This window comes from Lemur catta, chromosome 1 (assembly GCF_020740605.2).
Source record: "Lemur catta isolate mLemCat1 chromosome 1, mLemCat1.pri, whole genome shotgun sequence".
Taxonomy (NCBI): domain Eukaryota; kingdom Metazoa; phylum Chordata; class Mammalia; order Primates; family Lemuridae; genus Lemur; species Lemur catta.
Window position 1 is genome coordinate 223558603 of NC_059128.1, and position 14841 is coordinate 223573443.

General features: G+C 41.6%; 1 protein-coding gene across 2 annotated transcripts in view; it reads right to left on the reverse strand.

The window, feature by feature from the left end:
• The window catches only part of CD86 (CD86 molecule), a 64533-nt gene that overhangs the window by 15339 nt on the left and 34353 nt on the right, over positions 1 to 14841 (reverse strand). For both annotated transcript variants that reach the window (XM_045540158.1, XM_045540157.1), the window contains 2 exons: positions 14106 to 14158; positions 714 to 1049 (listed from right to left, as the gene is read on the reverse strand). In XM_045540158.1, coding sequence (XP_045396114.1) covers positions 714 to 1049; positions 14106 to 14158 — 389 coding nt within the window. The remainder of the gene's footprint in view (positions 1 to 713; positions 1050 to 14105; positions 14159 to 14841) is intronic.

The following is a 14841-nucleotide window of genomic DNA, read 5'->3' on the forward strand; positions in this document are numbered from 1 at the left end:
CTATATCCTGTTAATAATGGTAGTTACATAAAACTATATGTAATCTATAAAACTGATAGAACTGTGTACCAAAACAAAAAATTAATTTTACTGTTTAAAAAAATCTGTAGTGACAGTTAGACCTTTTAAAGTCTGGTGAAGCACAGGAGTTGGTTTGCCAGTTTGTGGGATTATGTTTGTTGGGTTATTTCCCTTCTGTCTACCAGGCCAATGGTTGTAGCAGCAGACAACTCATAAGCAATCTATAGGATGCTGCAGGGAAAACCCAAATCAGTCAGCTGTCACCCTTCCTAGGAGCTCCAGGCAAAGATTTAGAAGGTGAAAAATCTTGTACCAAAGGAGAAAATGAATGTAAAAGATTTGAGGTCCACATGGTTCTATAAACTTAGTAATGGCCAAATTACCCACGGTTTTCCCTCAGCCATATATATTACCTTTATTCACTTAGCTCTGTTTTGTCCCCAGAGCAGATTCTTACTGATCCTTCAGAAGCAGACTATAAAAAGCACAAAGGACTTTCAGTTCTCTACTCCCAGACCCTGAACTCCCTTCAAATGGACTTCCCCAGAAATGGCTGTTCTCTGCTTCTCTCTATAGGCCTCCTTCTCCCCTGGGCCCCTCAAACCTCTTCTCCCTCAACTCAAATGTTTCCCTATTTATTTGCAGTCTCATCTGAGAAGATCAAGAATCAGAACACACTATTGACCACATACCAAGCACTGACAAGTCAGAATTCATCTGGTAGATGAGAACCATTCCTTTGGGCTTTTTGTGATGGATGAAACATTGATATGAGCCCTGGTCCTTGATCTGAATGTTGTGAAGTCGCAGGGTCCAATTTTCCCAATCAAAACTTGTACGGCCCATATACTTGCGATTAACATTGTCAGGTTTCTCTTTGCCTAAGTATAGCTCATACAGAACCGATGCTTCCTGGTTCTGCCAAAACACCACCAGCTCACTCATGCTTAGATTTTGAGAGTTTGTAAATAGGCATGGCAGGTCTGCAGTATCGTTGAAATAAGCCTTAATCTTCAGGGGAGCAGCATCTAAAAAAGGAAAGGTAGGGATTAGGGAAGGAGAAACAAGAGGGGAGAAAAAAATAACTTCATTTCTCTTTACACAATACCTAGATGCTATCTTATCAGTAATGATACCGAAGGACTAGATAAGCTCTGGAACTGTGCATATATGCTAGGCACCTAGAGATAAGACTTCTGTCCTCACTTCACTGCTAACTGAATGTATGCTTGTGCAAACTGCAACCTTTATGAGACTCAGTTTCCTCATCTGTTAAATGAAGGGGCAGATTAAATGTTCTAAGGGTTTTTCTAGTACTAGGGTTCTATAAATTTAAATCCTAGAACTGGGAAAACCAGCAGAGTTAGACAACTCAATCACCACCTGCTGTGTTGAAAAGATTGCTGATAACGGTAATATAGTTGATAGCTCCCCTTTACTATGCCTCATTAATCAGGGGTCACATTGAGTAATATCTTTGAAATTCGAACATCCCCCATGGCTGCTGCTCCCACGGCCAGCACCTTTAAGGATGTCAGCTGGTTTGGAAATGACTCAAACAGTGAACCAAGGCCTCTAGTCTCAGTGACCTCTCTAAGCTCTCTCAGGGATCAGAAAGAGAACTGGGCAAACCTGATGGTTCTTTTGGGATTGTGGTGGTCAGAGATCATTTAAGGCACATGAATGAAATGCTGGAAGTGAATCGTAGGTGGGAAGGTGACGATGTGCTTTGGGAGTATTGGGAAAACCCCAGGCACCACAGGCTCACTGCTCCCAGTATACACTGCCCCTGGAAATTTTCACCACCCACAAGGAACACGCTGGAATAGTTCAGAGAAAGGCTTTGGTTCCTGAGAGCATATGGGAGTTTGTGGGAGGGATTTGGGCCTCCCAACTTCTTAAATATGATTGAACCCAGAAAATGTCTACAGTGACTCGAGGCTTGGCAAGAAAGTAAGTCGAGGTGGGAATGCTGTTTCTTAGTTAATATGAAGTTAGCTGCCACCTTAAGGAGGAAATTAGAGTCAGTTCTAAATAAAATTTCATCATTCAGGATTTCAGCTAAGGGATGTTAACACTAAGAGAGGGGATGGCCTGGTGAGAGAGATGAGAGGAATTTCCAAGTGTTTTTGATGGGGAAGAAATTAAATTGACCTGATTAATGGGTTTCCCTTCAAAGAGGGAATAGAAGGAAAAGCAACAGTGGCATGCACTTGTCAGAACTAAACTGTGTACAGAATGGTCCAATGAGAACACATAATCAAGGGGTTGTTGGTGGTCTTGAACTCTAAGGGAAGCAGACTACAGGCATCAGTGAAAGTTGGCATAAATTCAAATCACTGCTTATTGCATTACACTCACTAGAACTCCGTGAAGCACCTGAAGGATAGAACACACCATCTGTACAGGATGCATGCCTATGTTGGAGGGAGAAGGAAAAATCTATGTGCGTTCTCAGATAGTAAAGGGAGACCTAAGGAAGATTTACTATATTCTGTAATTACCTTACAAGGCAAACCTGAGGCTTCTACTGCTCCTTTGCTAAGCTCTTAATGTAATGCAAGAGTGCCACCTACTGTAATAGCTTCTAGCACTGTCTCTGGGAAAATACATTCTGGTTTTGTTCTAATTTGCCTTATGATACATGGCAGATGACCTAATGGAGAAACCAAATATATAGTTGAAAATTCTGCCAATTAACGGTCGATGTTAAGCTATTACTCAGCTGTCAGTTGTGCCATCTGGACCTAGAAATGACTTTGCCCTTTGCCTTCAGGCTTCTTGATTTACATTTTTTTTTTTTTTTTCTCTGCAGAGCCTCACAGTACCTTCTCTCTTTCCCACTCACTCTCTCTACTCACAGACCAACTTCTCTGAGCCAGGCCCATTCTCCCAAAGATTATAAGGGCTTTCTCTTCCACTCATCAAATTGCTCCCCTCTTTACCTACCAACTGCAACTATGACCTGTGGACCAATGGCATTGGCATCCCCTGTGAGCTGGTCTGAAATGCAGAATCTCTGGCTCCACCCAAGACCTACAGACTCAGAATCTGCATTTCAACAAGAGCTCCCGTATGAGCAACTGCTGTACAGAATCTCTGCTTCTGTCTCCCAAGTGTTTTGCAGATGACAGGACAAATTTGTTTCCATTGGTTCCTCCTAACACCCTTTGTACTCCTGGTGGGTTGGAAATCACTCTGAAACCCCTTCTGAGTGGAACTGAAAGTATTTCACAACTTATCCTCTGTAGCTCTTCACCAGCCAGTGGCTTCCATGATCTCACTCAGAGCTAGGCAATGGGGGATCCTGCTTATCCCCTCTCTGACCATATGGGGAAGATTTTGCTCAGGGTCTGTTTTCCCCCAGTAGCTTCAGGACTCCCCTATTATGACCCCAGAACTCAGGCCACCTAGCAACTGGATGTGCTGGGACTCCATGGATGGGTGACCATTGAGAATATCTCCCTTCTGCAGCAGTGGGGTAAGAGGAATGGTTGAAGTCTAGTTATAACTGATCACTATGATGATGGCAGAAGTGAGGCACTCACGAATCCAGCTAGACATCTCCCTAATCAGCTGAAAGAGTTTATCTCAAAGAGTACTCAAAGACTTCCTTAGCAATATACTGTACTGTTTGAATACCACACAAAACTTTAGTCTGCTAACCTTGTGAGGTCTCTGTTCACACCGGGACTTCAGTTTTCCCTGGCCACTACTCCAAATGCATGTCTTAACATATTCAAGAACCATCTCATCCTCATGTTACTTATCCATTAAGGAAGGAAGGAAGATACAAATCTTCTTTCTTTTACTAAACTTCCTTCAAGCTTTACTAGGCTCTCTGGAAGCCTCATTCCATTGTTTACTACAAGTACACTCTTCTGCAGCCTCGATCTTTCCCTTGAAGGTTTCTGCAAGGTAGTCCTTTCACTGACATCTCGCCTTACTCAAAGGAAGCCACCTGTCTCAGCTGCTCCTTGTTTTATCACACTTCCCAGGGAACTTAAGCAACACCTTCCCCCTTTGAGGTGCCTGCCTCTTTCATTGCTGTTAGCTACAAATCATTGATGACCCCTTTGCTCACTGAGGATTCTGGTATTAGATGCAGGTCTTTCTTTCTAACCAATTCTTGCCATCACTTGGGTGACTTCTTCATGGATGAGTCCACCAACAACCTTGCCTCAAAGTTCTTTGACCTTGTTAACCCCAAAGGTCTTCATCCACACATTATTTCAGCAGCATCCCTTCCATAGCATAACTCTGAACCTTATTACCTGGAACAGCTCAACCCCCAGAATTTTAATCTCAATATGCTCGTCTCTGTCCACCACCTGCTATTCCTTCAGGTTTTGCTTGTGTTTACTACCTCTACATCTGTTGTTCAGCTTCATCGAGACCTCAGCTTTATCTAGTCTAGACAGTGTTTTCCAAGATAACTCTTTGTGGCAATGTTCTTGATGGAAATGTTCTTTCGCTGTGTTGAACAACATGGTAGCCACCAGCCACTGTGGCTATTGAGCACTTGGTATGTATCTAGTATGACTGAGAAACTGAATTTTAAATCTTACTTAATTTTAATTAGTTGAAATTTAGTCATCTATGTCTAGTGGCTATAATATTGGACAACACAGCAAGACTATGTCATCTTAATTATTCCTTGCCACGACTTCAATAAACATGCCTCTCTTTCTCTGTGGAATTCATACTGAGGATACTCTACTTTTGATCTACATATCTGTCCTTACAAACTGATTAGTTGAGCACTCATGGAGGAAATTATCCATTTGTGCAGACTGGTGACATTACAAATCTGTAGTGTCCAAATCTTACTTAGCTAGGCCTTGGGCTGCTCGCCGGGCTGGCTGCCCTGACCCTTCCTCACAGCCGTCACTTCAAACACGTGCCCTCTGCTACTGCTTTTAGTTTCTCTTTCCCTTGGAGTCAAACTCCCAGAAAGAGTAAGCAGCAACTGTTGCCTTCACTCCCAGCCTCCCACCCACGCCTCTTCTCTGAAACCACCCTGACAAAGGTTGTCACGACTCCAACACTGCCAAGCCCGGGCTCTTTTCAGACCTCATGTGACCACTCTGTGGAATGTAACACTGTTGGCATCTCTCCTTTTGAAATGCTCTGCTCTTCCACAATCTCTGCTTTCCTGGCTGGTTTTCTCTGATCACTCCTTAAATGCTGCTGACCTTGAGTGCCTGTTCTTGGTTTTCTTACTTTCCATACTGTTTCTGCTTTTTCTCCTCTAAACCTACAAATTCAACTGCCAGGTATAAGCTAATAATGCACAGATGCTTACTGCCAGCCCATAACTTTCACTAGAATTCCAGATGACTGCTGGACACCTCCATCTAGATAGCAACCGATACTCTCTTCCTCCCCTTCCACCCTCCTCTTGTCTATTTCAATAAATGATTCCCTCATCTGTTGCTGTCTGTGATCATCTGAATCATCTGTAGAAAATACCCAAGAGAGGTTCTGTACAAGTGTGTCTGAGGAGATCTGAAACTACTACAGCCAGAGCTGAACTTTAATATGTTAAGAAAAGGGTGGGGGCAGAGGCAGTTATGGCACAAAGAGAAAGGGCGATGAGAGCAAAAGAATTTTGTATTTATCCAGAGACCTTCAGGACATTATCTTTTAGGTTACTAAAGAGAGATTTTCTGTTGTAGGGCAGATGGTCCTCTAGGAGTTTTCCTGGCTTGGATGGTGTTTCTGTTAAGATTACCTTTGCATCGATTTCATGCTCACCATGCATCCTATTATATAGTAAATATATGTATAATTATATACACTTTATACAGATACATAATATCTGTATTTTAGAAAATATACAACATATGCTATGTTACATGAAATATGATCTACTGAAATAGAGCAAGTATAATATAACATGTAGAACATGATTATATGTTTTAAAACCCAGCTCCTTTGAAACACAAGCCACTGTACTATAGCACCCACTTTCCCTCATTGCTGGTGTTATCCATCTTCCCCTCAGGTGCCCCCTTATTCGCTGGAGATCTGGGTACCTGGATGCTGCTGTCATCTTATCCACCGCTACTGTCATTACCCAGTCTCAAGTGCACAGTAACCTGGTCTCTTACTTTCTTGTCCTCCTCCTCCCCAGTGTCTGGTCGTCTCCTCCACCTCAGCCATCTCGTCCCTGAACCAGACCCCAGACCATATTTTTACCACTGCAACCCCTCAAACATCTCAATTCAAGCATCTCACCTCCTGTCATTTCATTTCATTCATTACTACCACCCCTCCGTCAATTGCCCCACCTCTCACCATTGATTATAAATTAGAACAATTGTCACTGCATCTGCAGAGCCTACCTTAAGCCAAGACCCCATTATCTCTTGATTGGATAATTGTAATTGCCTCCTAACTGATCTGCCTGCTTCCATCCTTGCCCCCAAACCTAGTTTCTCAAGTCAAAATGATCCTTTACAAATATCTTTGATCACTTAATTCCACCGTTCTAAAGCCACTAATGACTTCCCACCACACTGAAAACTATATCCAAAATTCTTTCCGTGGCCTACAAGGCCTCATGTAATCTGGTCCCGGGTACCTGTCAGACCTCGTTCCCTCACTTGCTCCGCCCTAGCCACACTGGCTTCCTTGCCATGCTTCCAGAAGGCCAGAGACACTCTCTCAAGACCTCTTATTGTTCCCTCTGTCTGGAAATTTCTTCCTTCAGACAGTCTCATGGTTACTCCTTCACTTCATGTAGGTGTCTCATCAAGTGCTACCTCCCAGGGAGATTTCTCTGACTGTCCCTTTTACCAACTTATTTTTTATTGTGTCACTTACTGTGACATGATGTGATGTAGTATGTCTGGTTATTGCCTGTCTCTCCTGAGGAGTCTGGCTCCTGGTTAAACACCTATGTGTGATTTTTCAGGCCTGACCATAGGTAATTACAGAGGCTTGATCTGACAACTCTCGTGGTGGAAGATGCCCTCCCTACACCAGGCTTGGTGCATGAGTGGCAGTCTCTGAAGACAGTTGCAGTCAAGGTCTCAGCCCCCTGGCCAGTCATGCTCTCTGACTTATTTGCAATCCCAGCCCAGGTACCTTCATCCCTAATTTTCTTTATCTGAGGCCTCTGGAACCTCTGCTGAAACCTCCTTATCAGACGGAGGAGGGTTAAGCCCGAAGACACTTTTCCCCACTCTGACTCAGTACCTACTACTTTTCCAGTCCCACCCCACCTCCCCCACCTTCCTCCCCTGGTTCTCCCTACCCTTGGATCCCTCCACCCCTGGATCCATAAAACTGCCAGAGCCTTTTGTTTTGAACTCCCCCCAGCGTCTGCACTGATCTGCCTTACTGGTGTTGTCATCCCGTGGGGGAAAATGGAAGAGGGGGAGTCCATCCTTACACCCATTTTCCTCTTGGTTATATCATCCTAGTAAGAGATTAAAAGCTGAACTCTTTCATTTTTGTCTTGCTGCTATCAGGCTCCTCTGACACCTGATAGCTCAGAGTTCTCTCTCCCAGCTCAGCTGAGCACCTGACATCTCCCATTAGACTATGTTCCATGACAGCAGGGGCTTTGTCACTTTCCCTCATTGTGAAATTTCCAGTTTCTGCAGCTGTCCCTTACAAATATTAAACACCCAGTAAATACTTATTGAAGAAATGAATGAAATGCTCTCAATAATAATCAGAGAAATGTAATTTAAACTTCAGTGAGATGCCATTCTTTTTGCCTATCTGACTGGCAGATATTAAAAAATACTAGTGATACCCTGTGTCTGAGAGAGTATGGGGAAATGGGTCCTCTTTTGTACTGTTGGTAAAATTCTAAATTGGCACAACCTTTTTAGAGGATAATCAGTAATATGTAAGAAAATTAATTATCGGCTTAATCTTTGACTTAGCAATTCAATTTCTAGGAATTCATTCTACAAAAAGATACATGTGTAAAAAATTGGATGTACACAGATATCCATTGTTCATAAGAACAACACACTGGAAATAAGTTAAATGGTTTAATGAATAATGATACATCCATACAATGGAATGCCATAGGGCAGTATACTATGGTAGTTAAGAGTATGGATTCTGGACAGCATGAGTTCAATCTCAGCTCAGCTACTAATACCTGTGTTACTGTGGGCAAATTACTTAACTTCCTCATGTCTCAGTTTCTTTTTGTGAAAAACAAGAATAATAATACCTACTTCTTAAGGTTATTGCGATGATTAAATGAGTTTATATTTGAGTTAGTATTTGAGTTAATACTGGCCTGTAGTAAGTATTCAAGTTACTTATTTTTAGTTTTTTATTTATTTTTAGCATTATTATTATTAATGATAGGTAACAATGTCAATAGACATAAATTCAATAATTTATGGATAAATTTACCCCCAAAAGACCTTAAAATAAATATATTTAGGATCCCTCAAAAAGATATTTGAAGGAATAATTTATTAAAAAGCATAAAAAATTACGAAATAAAAATAGGGAAAATTCAACAATAATATGATTGTGAATATGTTAGCAGTTTTTGAAATCAACAATAAAGATTAAGAAAAAAACTTCTTAGTGCAGTATCACAAGAATGGAAAAACAAACACCACATGTACTTCATACTGAGTTGGAACTAATCAATGAATACTTAAGTGCACATATGGAAGTAAAATTCAAGGGAAATCAAGTAGGTGGGAGGGGAGAGGAGGGGTTGTATAATCACATCTAATGGGTACAATGCACACTGACTGACCAAAGGACATATTTATAACTTTGACTCAAATTGTACAAAAGTAAATTATGTAACCACAATGTATGTACCTCCATAAAATTCTGAAATAAAAAAATTAAAAAAAAGAAAAAAAGGAAAAAAAAACCAGGTAGAATAAAATCTGGATTAAATATAGTTAAAGAGAGAATTATGAATTAGAAGACAGTACTGAGAAATTCACCTAGGGGTTAGCACAGAGAGAAAAAGAGATAAAAATAGAAAAACAGATTACAACTCATAGAGAATTAATCTGAGAAGCTCTAGTAGTTTCTAGAAGAAGAGAATGGAGAGAATGGTAGATAAACAATATCTGAAAAAAAAGAGGTTATGAATCTCCAAAATTGAAGAAAGACATGAATCCTCAGATCAAAAGTGCATTTAAAGTATTAAGCAAAATAAATGAAAATAAATCTACACCTAGAAATATTGTGGTGAAGATACTAAACATAAAGTATACATTTTTTCAAACTTATAAAGAAGAATCAAGTAGATTATTCCTCAAATAATGAAGAAAGAATACTTATAAAAAATGACAATTAGACTGAAAGCTCCTTAGCAACCATAAACCAAAGAAGACAATAGGACAATAATGTCCAAATGAATAAACCACACAAAAAAATAAAGCACATTATAATATTTTGACTCAAAGGACTATTACAATTTCAAAAATTATAAAATGGAAAGCATTTACAAACCTGAGAAAGTATGTATGATACAATGTTGAATAAAACATAGTCAGAGATTTGCATATACATTTCTCAATGATATATGACTATTTTTACATTCTTGTCTGTTTCTTTGAAGTAAAGACAAGAAAACTGATATTTAAATAGTAGGGGATAGTTGAATTTTTTTTCATTTTTTAAAAATTTCAGAATATTACAGGGGTACAAACATTTTTGTGACATAATTTGCTTTTGTACAGTTTGAGTCAATGTTACAAGTGTGCCCATCACCCAGATAGTGTGCATTGTACCCCTTAGGTGTGAATTTACCCATCCTCTCCTCTCCCTTCCCACCTGCTTGATTTCCATTGAGTTTTACTTCCATATATGCACATACATAGAGATATTTATTTATCTAGGGAGAGAGAATGAAAGAAAGGGTGAAAATGAAACCAAGAATGGGTAAATACTCTTTGAGGGTGTTAAAAGTGTTTTCCTGATTTTGACATCTTAGAACTTGGTCCTATGGCATGGTATTGTAAAAGGGGGTCACCTCTGTGGAATAGCTTAGCTCTAGAGGTAAAATCTTGGCTACAAAGGAAGGGCTATAAGTGTTTTTATTTCCATAAATCTCAACAATACTGAGGGGGCAAAATCCAAGGTTATACATTATGGCAATGGTATTAAGACTCCCTCTCTCACAAAAGAAAAATAAGCCACTGTCTTTCAAACTCTTGTTCCTGCCTAAAGGAGTCTGCTTGCCATTGGGGCCTTCCTCTTCTCTACCAATTTCGCTCTTGTTCCCAAACAAGCCCATATGCATCCTCTTCAGTGACTGTCTTCCACTAAATTAACTTGTGTGATTGTCCATTTTCTTTAGAACCTACTAAAAGCATTACTAAAATAATCAACTAATTTGGGGGCAAGATAATCCCTACTGAGTAACATATATGTATTTAAAAAGACCCTGAAATAGTACCTTAATCAAAGGAGTGTCTCCAGTGGAATTATTTAATATTAGGCTCCATGACAATTCTTTGGGAATGATAGGTCTAAACTGCTTATTCACCTCCAGGTGGTAATTTTAGTTAGCTATCAACAACAGTAGGAAGTGGGTGTCAAAAGTAACCATATAAACTTTATCCTCATGTACCATCCATGTAGGAACCTGCAAAAATGTGGGGAAAAACAGTGGACCTTGCCAGAGGATGTGGAATGTGGGTTTGAGTCAATTTTACATACATCTTAAAGTGAAGAAAGATTGCAACTACCACTCCAGGTACATTAATCGAATCAGAAGTGCACTTCGAGAGAAATGAGAAGCCCTAGGATCTGGAAAACCTCAGACAAAAAAGAGAGCAACTACCAAAAGTCAAACTACAAAGATACTTCCTCCTGATGTGGGGTGATTTTCCAAAAACCACTACTACCAATTTTCCAAAAACCACTATGGCTCTAGCCTAAAAGTGTTATGGAGGGGCCAGAATAGCAGCAAACAGAGCTTGACAGTTAGAGGTGCTTCTGCAAGTGCACTTAGAAATTCCTTTAGCTTTATAAATACAAAGCACAAATTGTACCCTATTTCTGCAAGGCCAAGGCTGCCCCTCCTGCCCATTTCAGTCTTAAACTCTCCAATGGTAGCCTCAAGAGCTAGGGTAGCAACTCCTACTATGTCTAATTTCCATGACAAAGGGAGGACACAAAGATAAGGGAGGAAAAGAAGAAACAGAATTGTTTCAGTGTACTGTTGTATCTACACCACCAAATGAATTATTCAGCCTTGCATTTTTGCTGTGAATTATCTGGGTCAATTGTATCTCCTTTCTCCCTTTGGATTCCTGCCCTACGGCTAGGTCACTATTCACCAGCCCAGTAAGCAGAGGTGCCCCTGAGAAGAAAGACAGATAAAATGCAAATAAATTCTTTTCATTTTTTAAAAAAGAATGACATCGTTTTGTTGTTGTTTTTAGTAGTGTATGAAGTATTGGCAATATTATTTTCTAATCTGGTGTCACAGGTTTTCTATCCCACTTTAAATTCGTGCTGCCAAAAATACAGTCACTTACTCTCTCATCACCATAAAACTTAAACAGTTACCATATGGGGGAGTTATTTTTAAGCTTTCAATATCAATAACTCTTTAGTTTCCAAGAAGTTTCAAAGCCAAGGTAAGGGCAAAGGTGACACTTGGACTCAGTTTTGATAGGATTTCTAGCCTTTATTTTTTCACTTTCAGTGTGCAGAGTCAGGAAGTTTTGGGTGAAATGGTGTTCCAGTTTAGCATTTTCTGAAAATTTGTTTCCAGGGCATTTTTCTTCCTTCTTTCCCAGGTCACAAGAGCTGGGCTGGCCACTGTGATGAGGAGGGCTGGGGATCAAGCCTTAGGGTCAGCTGAGGTGTCAGCTGCAGGCGAGACAGATGTGCTGCCGGGGCGCTTGTGAACAGGGATGAGGCAGAAGCTGTATTACCCACCAAAGCTGTTCAGGTCCCCAAGGAAGAAATCTTAACCACTTACGATGACTCACTAGCAAGAGTTGAGAAGCAGCACAATGTCACGGTTAAGTGAACAGATGCTAATCTACACTGCTGGGTGTGAATCCAAGCCCTGCCATTTATCATAGTAGCTATGTTGATCGTGGGTAAATTGTTTAATCTCTCTGGGCTTTACTGTCCACATCTTAAAATGGGGAATAATAATAAGACCTAAAGCAGAAAGTTATTGTGATGCTTAAATGAGTTAATATTTATAAAATGCTTAGAACAGTATCTGGCCCAAAGTAAGTGAGATATATATCATATATACATATATGATATATATATTTTTCAGTCATGCACTGCATAATAACCTTTCGGTCAAGACAGACTGCATGTACAATGGTAGACCCAATAAGATTATAATACCGTATTTTTACTGTACCATTTTCTATGTTTAGATATGTCTAGGTACACAAATATTTTAGCATTGTGTTAAAACTGCCTAGAGTATCCAAGACAGTAACATGCTGCACAGGTTTGTAGCCCAGGAGCAATAGGCTGTGCCATACAGCCTGGGTGTGTAGCAGGCTGTGCCATCTAGGTTTGTGTAAGTACACTCTGTGGTGTTTGCACAATGATTACATTATCTAACAACACATTTCTCTGAATGTATTTGTATCATTAAATGACTCATGACTGTGTATATATATGTATTTGTCACATAAATAAGAAGTGGGATGAGAAGGGAATCTTGCTGGATAATGACCTCCAGGGTCTTGTCTTCCCTGCTTTATTTCTCACTCACACACTCTCTTGCTCTTGTACACACACACACACACACACCTTCTACCTCCCCAAGAGCTAAGGTCGTGGCAGGTCGTGGGCCCTGGGAGGTGGAAGCTGCTGTTATTGCCTAAGTCAGTGAAGTGATCAGTTGCCACATCTACAGACCTCACTCACACTCAGGGACTCGACAAGCTCAAGGTGCTAAGCAGAAAACAAAAATCACAAAAGGCCTATCCCAGCCAGCATTGATCTGAAGGAGCACCGCTCCCTCGTACCCTGACTCCTTGTCACCCCCAGCAGGCCTGGGGGCGGTGGCCAACGGCCTGGTGTGTGGCCCTCTGGAGCAGGGGGATTCATGGCGGGCCGCTTAGTCAGGGTGGCAGCTCCCCGCCCTGTCTGCCTGGCTCCGTGGCTGGGCTGGCTCCCCTCTCAGGCTGCAGCAGGGAGGGGCACTGAGTCACAGGATGTATGGCAGGGACCCAGAGAACCGCAGTTCACAGATGAAACAGGGTACTGGGAGAGGAGCAGCAAACAGGGGAGATCTGAGTTTTGTGAGGCTTGGGGCTATTCATATTTTGAAGGGGGAGATTGGGTAAGAAAAAGAAGGTAGAATTCAGATACAATATACTTATGGTCACTACAACGCTGCCCACCATGATGGAGGGAAAAATGGCAGTGAAAAGAGACAGTGATTATAACTATTTGTTGTTAAAATATCTTATTCAAATTTTACCAAAACATAAGACATGTGACCACACTGCTAGAGCTCCTCAAGGGGTCCTGAGGGAGAGTTGGAAAGGGTTTGTGTGGGTGGGGGGCCCCGAAGTTTCAGCTTCATTAGCTTCGTGATAAACGGGCTGATGCAACTTGCCGAAGGTCCGCAGTTGTCAGTGACCAGTGGCAGCCGCGATCCCTGGGCGTGGCCACGTGGGGAAGGGAGTGGGGGCGGGGGGAGGGAAGGCAGGGAACATGGACACCAATGCCCCACATGGAAGGAGACCTTTGCCTTTGGAAGCCCGTCAGCTGTTTTCCTAAAGGCCCGAGAATGCCAGAAATGGGGATGGAGAAGATCAGAAGGGAGTATGTGTGGGGCCACAGTAGTCAAGTCTCAGGGGCCTCAGTGCAGCCGCCTTCCCCCAGTCCCCTGGGCACCGCAGGACAGGCCGGACTACCCTACTCTGTGCATCTGGGCTCACTGGTTGAGATGGCAGAGGAGGAGGTTGCAAACAAGGGCAGGGCTCCATCCTAGGCTGGGCCTGCCTGCCATCAGCTGAGATACCTGGTTTCAATCACAACACTTCCTTCTTCTCCAGGAAAGTCTTTTTTGCAGTGGTCAGACTCATCGGGAGACAGTGGAAGGATTATGGGACATTACAAAGCTAAAAGGTTCTTACCAGGGAGCAGGAAGAAGACCACCACAAAGAGAAAGCGACACAGTCCCATCATGCTAGAGTTAAAAAAGAAAAGATAAAACTTGATTAGAAAAGGAAATTAAAAAACAGAGTTCACCAAAACATAAACTAGAAGTAGAGTTGGGATTCACTTGGGTTGCTGGGTATGACAGAGACAATGCTATGTGCTTCCCAAAGCCATTTCCTTTTCCTCTTGGCTGCACAGACAGGCCATCTTTCCCAGCCTCTCCCGCAGCTAGACGGGCCATGTGACCGGGTCCCAACCAGTGGAATTGTGGGCGGAAAAGATGTTACTTCCACACCTGGCTGCTAAAACCTCCTCTTTCTTTCCTCTCTCTCCTGCCTTCTTAGATGCAGGGGACCCAGAGGGGAAAATCCCAGGGCCTAAAAGATGGCAAAGTCTTACAATGGAGGGGACCTGGTTTGCTGAATAACTTAATAAAGCAGCTCTCTTTACCCCTTCCCCACAATGGATCTACACTAGATTGTGACATTAGCAAAAATTAAACTTTTATTGTGTTAAGCTAATGAGATTTTTGGGAATGATTATTGCAGTAGCTGGCATTATTTATCTTCACCAACACAATAGGTATGATGGGGCAAATGGAGAGTACTGTATTTATTTTAAAAATCAACCTATCTTTGGTTTCTCTGTGGTTCTCAGACTTTAATGTGCATAAAAATCACCTGGAGGGCATATAAACCAGTTTTCTGGGCC